General features: G+C 44.0%; 1 protein-coding gene across 6 annotated transcripts in view; it reads left to right on the forward strand.

Annotated features, from left to right (window-relative positions):
- Positions 1 to 19,561, forward strand: part of DENND2A (DENN domain containing 2A) — an 82,524-nt gene that overhangs the window by 6,771 nt on the left and 56,192 nt on the right. Inside the window, exon 1 of one of the 6 annotated variants that reach the window (XM_073567608.1) lies at positions 88 to 416. The exons of 1 other annotated variant lie outside the window; for it this stretch is intronic. Coding sequence is in view for 1 of the 5 variants with exons in the window: in XM_073567605.1 (XP_073423706.1) it covers positions 15,206 to 15,330 (125 nt within the window). In the remaining 4 variants the exon portion in view is untranslated. Of the gene's footprint in view, positions 1 to 87; positions 417 to 13,311; positions 13,363 to 14,432; positions 14,452 to 14,529; positions 14,641 to 15,132; positions 15,331 to 19,561 lie in introns of those variants that run through there. 4 more of the 6 variants (XM_073567606.1, XM_073567611.1, XM_073567609.1 and 1 more) reach the window with 4 other exon arrangements.

Genomic DNA, 19,561 nt, shown 5'->3' on the forward strand with positions numbered 1-19,561 from the left:
AAGTCAGAATGGGTCAGGCTTGCAGGGTGGGAAGCAGGAGGAGGAGGAGGAGAGAGGAGGAAACAGAGACAGAGAGAGCAGAAGAATTTCCAGCAATCACAGAGGGAAAAAAAATATCCATTATCAACAGGGAAATAAAGGCTACAGGATGTATGGAGGAGGGGAGGCCGCTGGGGAAGAGTAGGGATCAGGCAGCCCCCGGCCATTACTCTGAAGGAGAAGGAGAAGAAGATTTCAGGGCAGGGAAAAGTTTTTTTCCATCTTCTAAGGGGATTTGGAAGTTTAACAAAAGGGACGAAGAGGAGGAGGAGGAGGAGGAGATGGATCCAGATGCTGATTCCCATCCCTGCTTTTTTCTCAAGTTACACAAGATGAGGGAGGAAGAGAAGGAAGCGGCTCCCTGGGTTTTATCAGAGGTATTTCTGCTGTTTTTTATTGTATTATTTTACGCTTGTATCATTTTGTGTTGTTTCTTATTGTGTTTCCTTTTTATGGTTTTTGTATCTCTTTTATGGATGTGGAGTTACAAAGGGAAGGGAAAGTTTGGGAAAAGTTTGTCCGTCGTGTGGGAGCAAGGAAAATTGGGTCAAAATCGGGTGGGATTGTGTTACATAGGAGGATTTGGGGGGGTTACATAGGACTGCAGGTGAGTTATTTGGAGTCATCGTAACTTTGAGTGTTGGAAATGATTGCTGGTGACCCATTGAGCTCTGGCGTCATTATATCTGTTACATCTGACAATCTTATATCTGTTCCACTGGACAAGCTCAGCTCTGCTACATCTGACAATCTCAGCACTGCTACATCTGACAATCTCAGCTCTGCTACATCTGACAATCTTATATCTGTTCCACTGGACAAGCTCAGCTCTGCTACATCTGACAATCTCAGCACTGCTACATCTGACAATCTCAGCTCTGCTACATCTGACAATCTTATATCTGTTCCACTGGACAAGCTCAGCTCTGCTACATCTGACATTCTCAGCTCTGCTACATCTGACAATCTTATATCTGTTTCACTGGACAAGCTCAGCTCTGCTACATCTGACATTCTCAGCTCTGCTACATCTGACAATCTTATATGTGTTCCACTAGGCAATCTCAGCTCTGCTACATCTGACAATCTCAGCTCTGCTACATCTGACAATCTTATATCTGTTCCACTGGACAAGCTCAGCCCCGCTACATCTGACATTCTCAGCTCTGCTACATCTGACATTCTCAGCCCCGCTACATCTGACAATCTCAGCTCTGCTACATCTGACAATCTTATGTGTCCCAATAGGCAATCTCAGCTCTGCTACATCTGACAATCTTATATCTGTTCCACTAGACAAGCTCAGCTCTACTACATCTGACAATCTTATATGTGTTCCACTAGGCAATATCAGCTCTGCTACATCTGACAATCTTATATCTGTTCCACTGGACAAGCTCAGCCCTGCTACATCTGACATTCTCAGCTCTGCTACATCTGACAATCTCAGCCCTGCTACATCTGACAATCTTATATGTGTCCCACTAGGCAATCTCAGCTCTGCTACATCTGACAATCTCAGCACTGCTCCGTCTGACAATCTTATATCTGTTCCACTGGACAATCCCAGCTCTGCTCTATCAGACAGTCTTGGCTTTGCTAAATCTGACATTCTCATATCTGCTACTTCAGGAAAATCTCAAGGCCATCTATAACTGACAGTCCTGTAGCAGTTTAGGCTTTTGACAATCTCAGCTCTGCAACAAAGTCAACTCTGCTACATCTGTCTTATAACTATATACAATCTAAACTTTGGCAGCATTAGATCTACTTCAACTGACAATCATATACCTGCTCCATCAATCTCAGCTCTGCTACATCTGATAATCAAATATCTGCTCCATCAATCTGATAATCAAATACCTGCTCCATCAAACTCAGCCCTGCTACATCTGATAATCGTAGATCTGCTCCATCAATACCAGCTCTGCTACATCTCACCATCCTTCCAGATGACTGTCTCTATCAGACAGCCCTTGCTTTGCTACTTGTAACCTATAACTGCCCCACCTGACAGTCTCCAGACCACTCTGTCTTATATCTGCAGAGCGGCCCTTACCTGGCCCATCTGACAACCTCAGCACTGCTACACCCATCCTCTAACTGCATACTTTGAAAATTGTGTACTGTATCAGGAACTTCATACGTCCTCCATCATACAATCCCAGTACTACATCTGACAGTCGTAGATCTGCTACATCTGACAGTCGTAGATCTGCTACATAATACAATCTGCTCTGCTACATCTGACAGTGTAGCTAGGCTATCTATCTCCTAGGGGCAAAGGTTCAGTTTCTTGCCCTAGTCCTACATCTAAATACTTTGGCCACATCAACCCATGGCATAGATGAAGGGAAGATGGCAAGGCATTGTCTTTCCTTCCATTCATAATGAAAAGCATGTCAGCGTGGAATAGGACGCGTTTTACATTTTGTTGACATTATCATCTTACAAGCTTCCATTGATCCTGATTATTTTCACAATAGTTTAGTCACTAGATGGCGCTGTTCCAGTGTTGTAAATGTATCGTAGTCAAGTAGAAGTCAAGGACCTGTGCTACCTTCTTATTTCATGTGATGGTCCAGGTTGTATGCGGCAGGGTCGGGATTATGTGGCCACCTGCTTACAGGAGCGGCCAATTCACAATGAGCTCTAGCGTTTTCTTTACCATAGGGGGCGCAATAGTAATCTGTTACATGATGGCCCCACAAATAGCCCTCCACATAGTATGGTGGCCCCTCAAGTAGCCCTCCACATAGTATGGTGGCCCGACAAATAGCAAATAGCCCTCCACATAGTATGGTGGCCCCACAATAGCCCTCCGCATAGTATGATGGCCCCACAATAGCCCTCCACATAGTATGATGGCCCCACAAATAGTCCTCCACATAGTATGATGGCCCCACAAATAGCCCTCCACATAGTATGGTGGCCCCACAATAGCCCTCCGCATAGTATGATGGTCCCACAAACAGCCCTCCACATAGTATGATGGCCCCACCAAATAGTCCTCCACATAGTATGATGGCCCCACAAATAGCCCTCCACATAGTATGATGGCCCCACAAATAGTCCTCCACATAGTATGATGGCCCCACAAATAGCCCTCCACATAGTATGATGGCCCCACAAATAGCCCTCCACATAGTATGATGGTCCCACAAATAGCCCTCCACATAGTATGATGGCCCCACAAATAGTCCTCCACATAGCATGGTGGCCCCACAAATAGCCCTCCACATAGTATGATGTCCCCACAAATAGTCCTCCACATAGTATGATGGCCCCACAAATAGCCCTCCACATAGTATGATGGTCCCACAAATAGCCCTCCACATAGTATGGTGGCCCCACAATAGCCCTCCACATAGTATGATGTCACCACAAATAGTCCTCCACATAGTATGATGGCCCCACAAATAGTCCTCCACATAGTATGATGGTCCCACAAATAGCCCTCCACTTAGTATGATGGCCCCACAAATAGCCCTCCACATAGTATGATGTCCCCACAAATAGCCCTCCACATAGTATGATGACCCCACAAATAGCCCTCCACATAGTATGATGGCCCCACAAATAGTCCTTCAAATAGTATGATGGTCCCACAAATAGTCCTCCACATAGTATGATGGTCCCACAAATAGTCCTCCACATAGTATGGTGGCCCGACAAATAGCCCTCCACATAGTATGGTGGCCCCACAATAGCCCTCCGCATAGTATGATGGCCCCACAAATAGCCCTCCACATAGTATGGTGGCCCGACAAATAGCCCTCCACATAGTATGGTGGCCCGACAAATAGCCCTTCACATAGTATGATGGCCTTACAAACAGCCCTCCACATAGTATGGTGGCCCTAGAAATAGCTCTCCACATAGAATGATGACCCCACAATAGCCCTCCACATAGTATGATGACCCCACAAATAGCCCTCCACATAGTATGATGGCCCCACAAATAGCCCTCCACATAGTATGATGACCCCACAATAGCCCTCCACATAGTATGATGTCCCCACAAATAGTCCTCCACATAGTATGATGGCCCCACAAATAGCCCTCCACATAGTATGATGGTCCCACAAATAGCCCTCCACATAGTATGATGGCCCCACAAATAGTCCTCCACATAGTATGGTGGCCCCACAATAACCCTCCACATAGTATGATGTCACCACAAATAGCCCTCCACATAGTATGATGGCCCCACAAATAGCCCTCCACATAGTATGGTGGCCCGACAAATAGCCCTCCACATAGTATGGTGGCCCGACAAATAGCCCTTCACATAGTATGATGGCCTTACAAACAGCCCTCCACATAGTATGGTGGCCCTAGAAATAGCTCTCCACATAGAATGATGACCCCACAATAGCCCTCCACATAGTATGATGACCCCACAAATAGCCCTCCACATAGTATGATGGCCCTACAAATAGCCCTCCACATAGTATGATGACCCCACAATAGCCCTCCACATAGTATGATGTCCCCACAAATAGTCCTCCACATAGTATGATGGCCCCACAAATAGTCCTCCACATAGTATGATGGCCCCACAAATAGTCCTCCACATAGTATGATGGTCCCACAAATAGTCCTCCACATAGTATGGTGGCCCGACAAATAGCCCTCCACATAGTATGGTGGCCCCACAATAGCCCTCCGCATAGTATGGTGGCCCCACAATAGCCCTCCGCATAGTCTGATGGCCCCACAATAGCCCTCCACATAGTATGATGGCCCCACAATAGCCCTCCACATAGTATGATGGCCCCACAAATAGTCCTCCACATAGTATGATGACCACACAAATAGTCCTCCACATAGTATGGTGGCCCGACAAATAGCCCTTCACATAGTATGATGGCCTTACAAACAGCCCTCCACATAGTATGGTGGCCCTACAAATAGCTCTCCACATAGAATGATGACCCCACAATAGCCCTCCACATAGTATGATGACCCCACAAATAGCCCTCCACATAGTATGATGGCCCCACAAATAGCCCTCCACATAGTATGATGGCCCCACAAATAGCCCTCCACATAGTATGATGGCCCCACAAATAGCCCTCCACATAGTATGATGACCCCACAAATAGTCCTCCACATAGTATGTTGTCTATACAACTAGTCCCCTCCACACAGTATGATGGCCCCACAAATAGCCCTCCACATAGTATGATGTCTATACAACTAGTCCCCTCCACACAGTATGATGACCCCACAAATAGCCCTCCACATAGTATGATGTCTATACAACTAGTCCCCTCCACATAGTATGGTGGCCCTACAAATAGCCCTCCACATAGTATGATGGCCCCACAATAGTCCTCCACATAGTATGATTACCCCACCAATAGCCCTCAAATAGTATGATGTCTATACAACTAGTCCCCTCCACACAGTATGATGGCCCCACAAATAGCCCTCCACATAGTATGATGTCTATACAACTAGTCCCCTCCACATAGTATGATGGCCCGACAAATAGTCCTCCACGTAGTATGGTGGCCCGACAAATAGCCCTCCACATAGTATGGTGGCCCGACAAATAGCCCTCCACATAGTATGATGTCTATACAACTAGTCCCTTCCACACAGTATGATGGCCCCACAAATAGTCCTTCATATAGTATGATGGCCCGACAAATAGTCCTCCACGTAGTATGGTGGCCCGACAAATAGTCCTCCACATAGTATGGTGGCCCTACAAATAGCCCTCCACATAGTATGATGGCCCTACAAATAGCCCTCCACATAGTATGATGTCTATACAAATAGTCCCCTCCACATAGTATGATGGCCCCACAAATAGTCCGCCATATAGTATGATGCCTTCACAAATAGTCCTCCACATTGTAAGATGCCTTCACAAATAGCCTGACTCCTTAACCCTTTTTTGCACTTACCTGTTGCCCAGGAGTCAGAATTGCTACTACACCTGCTCCTTGGACCCCTGCACCTTGGTCAGAGAAAGAACTCTACTATTTCTATTTTTTTTAAAAAAAGCGAAAACCTGAGGATTTTCTGTAGAGTTCCCCTTTAAGGCTTTACAGTGTTAAGTTATGAGTTGCATCACATGTTTGGGAAATTAGCTGAAATTGGACAGCGTCCCGTTTACGAGACTCTCTTCTTCTCTGACTGATGACGCTGGAGAACATCCTGCTGGTAGACCATGTGTTATTGTGGCCCAGTGTATAATCCCCTGGCAGACAGGCTGTGGACGTAGGACTTGGCTCACATTTCTTACCTTTGCCTTAAGTATACTTGTGCCTTTTACCGTCATGCAGTGAAGTATTGAAAAAAGTGAATCATCATAGCAGATATTAAAGGGGTTTCCCACTTGGACCATCACCAGTCCCGATAGCGGAGGTCCTAAATGAGCATTCTGACTATTCACTTATAGGGGATTCAAGTCACTTGTATGGTACCGGTGGCTCAGCTATCGCTAAAAGTCCCATAGAAGTGAGTGGAGTGGTGGTGGCGCATGTACACAGGATACTTTGTAGACACTTACCCCGTTCTCATCATTAGTTGGACCCCCAGTGGTGATACATTTATCACCTCTCCAATGGTATGTAGTGGGAAAAGCCCTTGAAGAGCTACAGTACGTGAATATCTATAAGAGTCAAGGACTCCTAAATGAAAAATCTGTTTTTATTCGCTGATATGTCCCTTGTTACCACATGTCAAGGTCATTATTCCGATTTGCCACCCAGGAGTGTGAGTGATTGGGAGCGAGACCAACTCCCCAAAACTATGTGTGGAAGACCAGTTTCAATAACTGACCTGTATTTTGTGTCTGTGGTGAAAGTGGATAGGTTCTTGAAAGTCCAACTTCAGAGCTAGGCAACACTGGACTGGTGCCTCAGGGCATGGACGGGCCTTTACCAATCTGGATTGGTATTCTGTATGGTTATCAAGCATTGGATGGGTTGGACAACCGGCCCACTATGACCCGGCTCTTGGGTTCTTTGGTTCAACATCAAGGAGATCTGTCAACATGGAGACCTTACAGGTGGTCAGCACCAACCATGGAGATTTGAGCTTACGTGGTCAGGTGGGGCACCAAAAAAACAAAACAAGTTAGAGACCCCCTGGTGCTGATTTATATCACCACATCCTTCCAACTTGGAACAACTTTACCAACCCTTGTAGAAGAGAAGGTCGGTCTAGCCTTGTAATTGGATCTATCACCCTGTGGGTCTCGTTATCATATTGCAAAACCCGGAAGGTTATGGATGTAGTTGAGTAGGGGGTCTTCATCTCCAGACCAGTGGAAGGTGGAGTCTTCGGCTCCACAGCAGCTACAGGGACTTCGTATTGGTTCTCACCAAAATATAAAGTTCTGATCTTCTCAATGTTCTTAGAAGGTCTCTTATTAAGCTTCATGCTCTAGTTCTATGTGGTGCCACCTACTTAGCCTGTATTTATCGTATGTGCACCAAATGGCCATAAGTATGTGAGCCAGCCCCCTTCATCGGCCAATACATATACAGAGAAGGGGGCTGGCCTAGTTATTGAAACGAGCAATCAGCCATGCTTACACAGGAAATTCTCCCTTTTGTGGAGCACAGGATCGGAAGTACATCTGTAGGGCAAGGTATTGGAAACTATTGCACGGTTATAGGATGCCATCTTATCCACTAGTTAGTTCGCGAAAGTCTTAATCTTCTGGACTTGCCCCGGTCTCCTGTAAGTGCTATAGGATTGTGAAGTGGATGAGTCTAGGTAGGCATGACAAAAGCTGAGCCATGTAGCGGATGACCAGAAAAACTCACTGAGCGGGACACAGAGTGCTGAGGCACTTGGCACCGAAAAATCGGTTATCCTCTGTTGTATTACTCACCACGGATCTACAAACCCCTTTAAGAGTAATATTACATTGTCAAAATGTAAATTTATCCATATGATATTTTATTAATGGAGCGTAGGTTGTGCATGCGCACTCTATGCTCATTTTCTATGGGACTCATGGAGAGAGAGGTCCGGCCCCCCGCAATGAGAAACTTATGAGATATGATTCCTAAGTTTCTGATTGCGGAGGGTCTAAACACTGAGACTCCTAGTGATTACAAGAAAGAGGTCACAAAACCCCTTTATGAATGGAGCCTTGGTTGCCCTTGGGCACTCCAGCTCTATTTGATGCCTATGTGACAGATAGATATCAGTTGGATTCCACACAATCAGAACCTTACCACCTAACCATAGGATATGATCCAAACGTTTCTGATTGTGAAGGGTCCGTCAACTGGAACCACCAGGAATTACAAAAATGGAGGTCCTGAGACCACTCATGAATGGAGCGCAGGTTGGGAAAGCTCTCTGCTGCTTTTCTCATTGTATTTGAGATTGACAGAAATAGCTCCTACCCTACACGATCCGAAAATGTATCACCTATCTATAAGTTTCTGATTGTTGGGGGTTCAAGCACTGGGACCTCCAGTTGAGTCCCCTTCATGAGTTGATCACAGGTTGCGCATGCGCTCTGTTTTCTCATGGAACTGATAGCTCAGGTTCAGACCTTTCCTTATCAGAAACTTAGCACCTATCTGTATAATATGATTCATACTTATCTTTATTTTGGAGATATCCAGCCATTTGGACCCCCAGCAATCACAAAAATGCAGGTTCTTCCTATGAATAAAGTGCAATTTGCACATGCGCGCTGCTGCTCTATTAATCGCCTTTGAGACTGATGGAGACAGAATGGACCAGACATGACCAGAAACTTATCTCTGTCAGTCTCATAGGCGATGAATAGAGAAGCATGCGCGCTATGTTCATAAGAAGGACCATGGACCTCCGTTCTTGTGATTGCTGTGGGGTCCCATTGGTTGGACATCCCCACGATTAGAAACTTGTGAATCATATAAGTAGGTGATACATTTCTGATCGAGTGGATTCAGACTTTTCTTTTTCCGAGTAGAGCAGTAATGCGCATGCACGATCTGCCCAAAATTCGTAAATGGGATGGAAGCCCCATGATCAAAAACTTAGGGATCATAGTATATGAATAGGTGATAGGGTTTACCCCATATGATCAGGAATGTATCACCTATTCTGTTCAGGTGGGGTCTTCCATCCCCTATATTAATTGAGGGTTGGTCGCACATGCGCGCTGCTGCTCTACTCATTGACTATGGGACTGATGGAGATAGGATGGACCCCACAATTCATAGATGAGATGGAAGCCCCATGATCGAAAACTTAGGTATATTATATGAATAGGAGATAGGTTTTACCCCACATGATCGGAGACGTGTCAACTATTCTGATCAGGAGGGGGTCTTCCATCCCCTATTTGAAATGGCGCTATGTCGCGCATGCGCACTGCTGCTCTGCTCATTGACAATGAGACTGATGGAGATAGGATGGACTACACATGATCAGAAACGTTTCACCTAGTCATATGATACATTCCCAAGTTGGCTTTCGCCATGTATATGATTTCAGGGTACCCCGCGCATGCGCACTGATACTCTACTCATTGACTACTATACCTCATACCATAAGACCTTTATACCCTATCCTGTGGATAGTCAATCCAGGGAAATGGAGGCTGTTACAGGGGCTCAACTCCATACTGACACCCATGGACCTGTAGTAGGATGTCTGACAAGCTCATACAGGCGGTCAGGTGTCTACATACTTTTGGCTGTATACTTAGTGTATATATATATGACAGGTTTTTTTTTATATTTGGCGCCCTACAAGAGGAAATACATTACGTAATGAGAAGCAGATCCAGATTCTTCCCTATGGAACTCGATCTGCCATATGTTACAAACCTTTCACCGCTAATTAGAAATGCCTGCTAAACGCTGTGACTTCACCGGGTTCAGAAAGGTGACTTCCTATTGGCTGGATTTATTGAAATAGCAGGAAATTGATAGATTTCCTGAGCTGAATAGATCCAAGTTCAGGAGTAGTGGGGACTGGGAATCATGGAAGGTCCGTGTCCCTATAATGTGAATTAGAGTATTTTTTTTTTTTTTTTTTAGAAACAGCGCCACTTTTAGCCATAGGTTGTGCCCGGTACTGCAGTCTGTAAAGAATTGAAAATATATCTGCCATTCAGATGGCTGGGAAAGCTTGGTGATATCTGATATGGTCTCTATGCCTTCGTAAATAGTCATAATCGCTTCCGCGTTCTCACAACTGATCGGGGGCTGAGGAGGGTTACCCGGTAGCGGACCATCCTTTTGTTGATTGTCTTATTGGGTTTCTATATTTACACCCATTTTACACTCCCAACAGCTAAAAAAAAGTATCACAAGACAATACAATGTGCGTCCCCCCGCCGCGACATAATGGGGCAGGAAACGTTCCGGAAGTGGGGATGCTGTAAAGGAGGCGATCATGACAAAGACATCTACAGTCCCGCGGTAACGGAAAATGGTCTCTGTATTATATTCCCCACATGTCCATATTAATAGATTGCGACACGAGGTATTCCGAATGGTTGTTCCTCTGTTATTCCTCCTGGAAATGTAAGAAACGTAGGGTGTCCTTCATACTGCGAGCTCTGGAGGATGTGCTTAGACAGGACAAGCATAATGGTGGCTCCCAATTATCAATCTATCTATACACTGACAGGAAGAACAATGGAGGGAGGCTTTGTGATTTCTGGGAAATGGTACTGAAGGATCGTTGTTTCATGGGGACCTACGTATTTACTAAGTAGATGGATCTCGCCAGGAAGGGGATCCGCTTCCATCACATTCTTAGAAAGTCAGAAGTTGTACAGTTAGATGGGCCATTTTGGCGATCGATCAACGTGCGGTCCTGTGAAGGGTTAATCGCTCTGCTCAGGCTCCTGCAAAGGGGAAAAAAAAATCTGGAACTGTTTTGAGGACTGATTGAAGACCTGCAGGTTTTCCAAGAACTAGTATCCCAAGTGGAAAACCCAAGGAAGGCCAAATCTCTTCCAGGAACGAGGGAGGAGGAGAGGAGGGTGTCATAAATTCAGCCCAAAATATTGGGCGCTTGGGGTTTTTTACGGTTTTTTTTTTCTTTCTTTTTTCGTTTTTTTTTTTTTTTAAGTCCACTGGAAGGTGGAAATCTGATGCTGCGAGCGCAAGAGACGAGAGAGGAGACAGTCAGGGACAGACATGGGCCACCGCGCCGCACCCATACTGCTCTGTCCTGAAAGTAAAGGGTTAACATGTAGGACAGGAGTAAAGGGTGCGAGAGTGCCCCCCGCTATCTAGTCTATGTATTATCTATATATCTATTATCTATCTATTATCTATCTATTATCTATGTATCTATCGATCTATTATCTATCTATCATCTATTATCTATCTATTATCTATGTATTATCTATCTATTATCTATCTATTATCTATGTATCTATTATCTATCTATCTATTATCTATGTATCTATCGATCTATTATCTATCTATCATCTATTATCTATCTATTATCTATGTATCTATTATCTATGTATTATCTATGTATTATCTATCTATTATCTATCTATCTATTATCTATCTATATATCTATTATCTATGTATCTATTATCTATCTATTATCTATCTCTACAGTATTATCTATCGATCTATTATCTATGTTGTGGTATAACTTTTCCAAATTATAAATTGACGTCTCCCTAGGACTGATCTCGCAGATCTCTTCATTGTGGAAATTACGTAGATTTCCCCCACTGAATTTCCATTTTCTGCCCAGAAAACCGCAGCTTTCACTTTAAGAAGCCATGTTCCAGAGAAACCTATCAATAAACTGTAAGGAGCCCTCCCTGTGCTATACCTAATGCAGGGACAGAGGGGGCGGAGCACAAGTCACAGACCAATACCGGTGACGTATAAACCATGCTCCGCCCCCTCGGGCCCCCCACTTGGCATAACACAATGTATCACATGACCCGTGCGTGTTCCTTTAAGTGTTCAAAGATTCTCTAAAAGAAAATAGTCATAAAAAATACTGTTTTCTTTTTAATATTTTTTTCTTAAAGAGACAGCCGCAGACATTTTTTTTAAAGAGACAAGCGCAGACGTAACATAAGTTATAGCCTATGGTTCATGCTCCTGACCCACATCGGGCATTTTTTTTTCCATGGTTGGTGAATAAGAATCAGTGATGTGATCTGTTGTTGCCGGGATCTTGTTAATTTATAACCAAATGAAATAGTGTAAGTGAAGAAATGGACCGTGGCCGGGGCCTTCCATATGGAACGATCTGTCCTACTGCATCTGATGTCATCCATGGTATTTAGGTCACTCTGTCGTGCATTTTGGTGTCCATTTTATGCTCTCAACACCCGGAGCCCTCAGTTCTACCAGACTGGCCTTAAAACACTCTTTATCTATTCTCAGTAGTACATTTATGGGGGTTCCTACAACCCTGACACTTTCTGTGACCGGTTCACAAATTAAATAATAAAATTTTTTCTGTCACCACTAGGGGGGAGCTCACTGCGTACAGGTTTATTATTGAGTCCAATGGAACCAATGTACATCACTATGCATTGAGCTCCCTCTAGTGGTGGCTGGAGGCAGACAGATTTTTTTTCCATTTTAGTAGATTGCTAATGCTGTATCTAGAAAAAGGAGCTCCTGCCCTATAAAGAATCCTGGAACTATCGGTATACGTTTTAGGGGGTCTGTCCTGTTGGAGACCACCATTAACGCCTTGTTTATTCTATACTGTAGCCACATAACGTTGGGACTACAAAGTTTCTGATCAGCGTGTGTCCAACTTTTGGCACCACTGCTGATCAACTGATGGTGCCACAGTGCTGCACTAAGTACTGATCCCTCCTTATTACTTACCAGGTCGGCTGATTGGTCCTGACACCACCACCAATCTGATATTTATGGACTATCCAGAGGACCCACTTTAATCACTAGACCACCCTGGACCTTTAAGGGTTATAAGATATTACCGTTGACCCTAGACCACCCGAGGAAGTGATTGCTAAACCACTCAAACATCAGAGAATCATAACTGGCATTTTTCTATCTCTGGCTTTACAACAATAAGGGGCATGGAAAGGGTTCTTTACTGTAAGAGCAGTAAGACTATGAAACTCTGTCTGCCGATGCCACCACGCCATTTATTTCTGACGTCGGTAGGGGCAGCAGTTCCCTATGTTTTCTAATCAACATGTAAAAAAAAGCGAGATGATGTGCCCCTTTAAGCAAAGTCTTTTGTCTGACATCCAATCAACTTTGAGTGGTATCCAGTGTTTCTTAGAAATAAAAGTGCTCCCTCTTGTGGTGACTGATGTAGAAGCTTTTCAGAAAAGTCTGTGATCGGTTTATGGTTGACACCAGGGAACAATAGTTTCAGGTATGGCTGGATCCATCAGCTTGGCAGCCATATTTTCAGCTAGTTGGTGTCCGGCTATTGGAGGTTCCCAGCCATGACCGCTTTCCGCTTCATGTTATGTGCCCGGACCGGCGTACTGTGGTCACTTCGTGGTTTGTTTGGTAACCACATGCTGCCTAGTAAATCATATGTTTTGAGTTAAATGGTGGGAAAAATACATAGAAGTGCAGCTCTGGAGGATTTTAACGGAGCATCTCCTGTCAATTAGTGGTTCAGACGTGGACTCATAAGTGGTCATCATGCTCAGCAGCTGATGGGATGTCCTATAGTTTCTTAGTGAAGGACTATGACAGTCAATAGGGTTTTTTATTTTATTTTACCTTTCCTTAAAAGCCTCATATGGGAACTGTATTTGCTTACAGAGTCTGTATATAAGTTCCCTATGGTTTATAGTTTGGTCACTTTCTAGGGATCTAGCCTGTGTCTGTGAATTTTAGAGGGTCTGGTTTAAGTTCCTATTTTTTGCCTTTATGGCTTCTGTATGTGTCTATAGAGTTTTGGTCTGGGTTCTGCATTTATGTAAGCAGTATGATCTAGGGTCTGTAACTGTTTAGGGATCAGCTCTGCAGCTGTGTATATTTTGGGGGTATGGTCCTTGGTCTATATTTCACTCCCGAGCACTGCAGCAAACAGGAGATTGGCCTGGAGTCTGTATTTAAGGGGTCTTTAGTCTGTAACTGTTTAGGGATATGCTTTGCAACTCTTTATGTAGGGGGTCTGGTCTGGGGGACCTATATTCATTTTTAAGGTCTAGACTGGTGGAGTATGTATGGCTAATATATCGGCCATACACAAAAATCCAATATGGTTTGGGTCTAATTCTCACCTCGCCTTGTTTCTGGAGTCTGCAGCAGACAGGGGTCTGGTGTGGGAGGTCTGTATTTAGGTCATGGACCAGTATTAGTTCAATGGGTTTTGATCTGGTGTCTGTATAATTATAATAGCCCTCTTCCAGCGTGGCCAATGTCTGACTTTTTACGTTTTTTTCAGGAGTGATAAACATTTCCAGTTTCCAGGTTTTTCTTTTTTGCGATTGTGAAATTTTCCCAGGTGGGTTCTATTTTGGACAATCTGATGTAGTAATCCTTAAGGATTTTGGTATTAACCCTTGTGGTTAGGTGGATGTACAGCTGTATTCCATTCAGATGGACGCCCGAGCCATTTGGTGGTCACTAACATGGCTTGCACCACTGTAGACAGAGACCTTTTCTACGAGGCCTGAAGTGGAGACCCATTGCGGTACCCTTTTTTTTTGTTATCTTATCAAAAGTTCTGATTTTCATACCATAGTTTGCAAATATGTTTGTACACGGGCTGTGAGTTATGATAATTTATATTTTTTGGAGTGTTCCCTAATGGAATGATAGGAGCTTTAACTGTCATATGATAAATGTTGGTAAGCGTGACCCTGCTGAGATAATTTTGATCAATGCATTAAGATCACACATGGTTTGAGGCCCAAACTCATCTACAGTTCATATAGAGGAGGGATTTTAATAATAAAAATTAAATATTTATCATTTTTTTATAATGTTTAGCCTACATGACTGTTATCTGCACCATTGATAATATCAATTGTGAATAGAACTGCCCTTTAAGTGATGCCAACTCAGCAGGTATCTGGAAAGGCATTAAGTGTAGATAACGGAGCAATGGATTCGCAAAGGCCAGCTGCAGACTCTATTCTCACGGGTCTCTTGGAATAAGGACACTGTTTATATTAATCCAGGGATCTAAGGAGCACTGTCTATGGGAGCTGCTTGTGTCCATACACACATCCTGGCTCCAGTCCAGATGGGGAAGTATGCCGTCATACACTAACGAGCGCAGGGGAGGAGTGGGGTGTAATAGAGATGAGGCCCTGAATGCAGAGCTGGTCACAAGTGCTGAAATCTACACGATTTTGGTTTTCTTAAAAGGACAAACTAGGTAACATTTTTAGGCCGTGTTATTCCCAGTGCAAAGTCAAGGTAGCGGTCGTCATCGAGGGATTCTAAGAGCGTGTCGTGTTTTAGAAAAAAATCACACTATATAAGTTTTGCTTTGATTGTTCCTTTAAGTTTTAATTCTTATCTTATCTGTAAACTACATATGCGTCCCCAGGTAAGCCCTATATTCCAATCCCCTTCTGTCACACTTGGAAGCTAAGCTATGAGGAAATGACAGCTACCTGCAGCCGCCACTAGAGGGAGTAATCTGTCTACTATTTATACAGAAAAATCAATAATAAAACCGCATAGACTAAGCTCCCTCTAGTGGTGGCTGCAGGAAGACTTAATTTTATCATTCAACTTTCTGTATCACAAAAGCAGAGCTCTGACTACTGAACAAATATTGAGCTTGATATATTTTGGTTGTCACCCAGCTTTCCTGATCCAGAATAGCATATCTGCATAGCTATATCAAGATACACCATTATCCCAACCTATCCACAGGAACTGTGATTACTTGCTGGGGTCCCACTGCTTCGATCCTCAGGTCGGGGCTCTGAAGTACGCTTTTTGAATGACACGATGTTTGCGCATGTGCAACACCGCTCTATTCGTTGTCTATGGCAATGTGTGCGCATGCGTGACCATGGCTCCTTTCATATCGAGGCGTAACATAAGGATCCTTGGCCTTAATGGAAATTGTGTAACCAGGGCCCTCACCTACCATGTGCCATTTACAATTTTTTTTCCATTATCCTGGGCATCATCCTGGTATATATATCCCTCACCCTGGTATACATGTTCCTTACTTTGGACTCAATCCTGGTATATATTATCCTTACCATGGGCCCCCATCATGGTATATATATATCCCCCATCCTGGTATATGTCCCTTTATCCTGGGCCCCATCCTGGTATATATATTCCCCATCCTGGTATATATGTCCCCCCCTAGTATATATATCCACCATCATTATATATATGTTCCCCAACCTGGTATATATGTCCCCCATCCTGGTATATATGTCTCCCATCCTGGTATATATGTCCCCCATCCTGGTATGTATGTCCCTTATCCTGGTATATTTGTCCCCCATCCTGGTATATATGTCCCCCATCCTGGTATATATGTCCCCCATCCTGGTATATATGTCCCTCATCCTGGTATATATGTCCCCCATCCTGGTATGTATGTCCCTTATCCTGGTATATATGTCCCCCATCCTGGTATATATGTCCCCCATCCTGGTATATATGTCCCCCATCCTGGTATATATGTCCCCCATCCTGGTATATATGTCCCTCATCCTGGTATATATGTCCCTTATCCTGGTATGTATGTCCCTTATCCTGGTATATATGTCCCTTATCCTGGTATGTATGTCCCTTATCCTGGTATATATGTCCCCCATCCTGGTATATATGTCCCCCATCCTGGTATATATGTCCCTCATCCTGGTATATATGTCCCTTATCCTGGTATGTATGTCCCTTATCCTGGTATATATGTCCCCCATCCTGGTATATATGTCCCCCATCCTGGTATATATGTCCCCCATCCTGGTATATATGTCCCCCATCCTGGTATATATGTCCCCCATCCTGGTATATATGTCCCTCATCCTGGTATATATGTCCCCCATCCTGGTATGTATGTCCCTTATCCTGGTATGTATGTCCCTTATCCTGGTATATATGTCCCCCATCCTGGTATATATGACCTCCATCCTGGTATATATGTCCCTCATCCTGGTATATATGTCCCCCTATCCTGGTATATATATCCACCATCCTGGTATATATATGTCCCCCATCCTGGTATATATATATCCCCCATCCTGGTTTATATATCCCCCATCCTGGTATATATGCCCCCATCCTGGTATATATGCTCCCATCCTGGTATATATGTCCCCTATCCTGGTATATATATCCTCCATCCTGGTATATATGCTCCCATCCTGGTTTATATATCCCCCATCCTGGTATATATGCCCCCTATCCTGGTATATATATCCTCCATCCTGGTATATATATCCCCCATCCTGGTATATATGCCCCCATCCTGGTATATATGCTCCCATCCTGGTTTATATATCCCCCATCCTGGTATATGTTCCACTTTCCGCCGCTGTTCTTAAATGCATAGAAAAAAATAAACCATTATACTCCCCTTCCCTCCGCTCCCCCACCGCTAAGCGGCATTTTCTGAAGCCAGCTGCTAACATCAGTGTGAAAGCGACGTCACTGCCATGCGCCCACAGTCACGTGCACGCCGACATCAGCTGCTGGCCTCTGATTGGCTGTCAGTGTGTATTGCTGTGTACGGACCCGACGAGTCTCTGTGCCGCAATACTCTTCTGCTGAAAGTTCTGGCGTTGGCGGGCGGCGGTCTTGATCTCTGTGACCACGGTTGTTACGCCCTTGGCAGTACTGCTCCACTCATTGTCTATGGGACTAAGAATAACACGGAGGCGAATCATGAGGCTCCTGGGTCCTAATGGAAATTCTGTGCCATTGACAATACTAGTGTCCTCCGACTTGGCCGTGGGCCGTTCAGCACCAGGACCCGGGTGTGACTGCCATCTCTGCACCCCCTATAGCTTCGCCTGAGTGTTTGTACTATTTGCACACATCTTTGCAGCATTTCTTCGTCTGTGTCACTTCCTGTTATTACCACTGTCACTTCCTTTGCTTCATCGTGAGAAAAAGCATCACGTCCGGCGTGTGGGTGAAAGTCACAATTAGAGGTCGCCGAGGAAGGGCACGGTTATGTCAGGATGAGCAAAACAAAGTCCGATCGAGAGGCGGCTGGGAAATGCATCAACATTACTGCAAAATTAGATTCCAGCTCCGATTGGTTGAAACTTCTCAAATTTTTGCAATTTTTCATCACATTTATTTCATATGGATAAGGTTTTTTTTTCTGGTTTTGCATAATCCCTGCATGATTAAAGGGGTATTCCCATCTGCAAGATCTTATTCCAATATGTAGTAGATGTAATAATAATATTAGCAAATACGTCCAATTAGAAATCTAGGATAGTTCTTCTGATTAGCTGTGTCACTTACCCCATGTGCAGGGCATTACAGCTTAGCTATCCTTACATCCACTCATATAGTGACGCTTAGTTTCTTAGTGGTCGTAACTATGGATACCTAAGCTACTGCAATGCTCTGAGGCTCATGGGGTAAGCGACATAGCTAATCAGAAGAACTATCCTAGATTGGTAATTAGAGGTATTTGCTAATATTGTTATCATTACACATACTACATATTGGGGTAAGATCTTGGAGAGGTGAATTCCAAGATCTCTGCTTACTGTCAGTGAATGTGAACATTCTTTTTCACATTTGGCCTAGGGTTACGCAAGCAACATAAAAAGCATGTTGAGGCTTCGCTATAAAGAATTTTAGGCTCTAAACCAATGTAACAAACCCTCAGCCGTGAGAAGAAATAGGTCTGTATTAGATTTCTTGCCTCTAAATGGAAACAGTCGATGTTCTCATTCACTGACAGCAAGCGGAGATCTTTAGTATGGAGAATATGCAAATGGCTGTATGTAAGAAGTGTAAATATCTCCATGCACTGTGTAGTGGCCGTTCTCAGGTACTGCAGCTCAGATTATGTTCACTTCTTCCATAGGAGCTGAGCTGCAGTACCAAGAATGTCCAGTACACAGTGGACGGAGCTGTGGAGTTCACTGCTTACATGTGGCCGCCACCACCAATCTGATATTTATTACCTATCCTGAGTATAGGTCATCAGAAACAAACTAATGGACAACACCTTTAAAATGTGACCACAGTTAAAGGGGTGCTCCAATCTCCAAGATCCTATCCCTATATGTAGTAGGTATAATAATAATAATAATAATAATAATAGCAAATACCTCCAGTTAGAAATGTAGTATAGTTCTCCTGATAACCTATGTCGCTTACCCCAAGTTCAGGGCATTGCAGTAGCTTAGGTATCCATGGTTACAGCCACTAACAACTATATCAGTGGCTGTAACCATGGATATCTAAGCTACTGCAATGCCCTGGACTTGGGTTAAACGGCATAGCTAATCAGAAGAACTATACTACATTTTTAATTGAAGGTATATGCTAATATTACTACACCTACTACATATTGGGATAGGATCTTGGAGATGGGAATAACCCTTTAACCCCAATATTTTCAAGACTTCTTGATTTTTTTTTTCCTTTTAGCGTTACTCGGAGTA

The sequence above is a fragment of the Dendrobates tinctorius genome, unplaced genomic scaffold, assembly GCF_039654945.1.
Source record: "Dendrobates tinctorius isolate UK_male_01 unplaced genomic scaffold, ASM3965494v1 ptg000020l, whole genome shotgun sequence".
Lineage (NCBI taxonomy): Eukaryota > Metazoa > Chordata > Amphibia > Anura > Dendrobatidae > Dendrobates > Dendrobates tinctorius.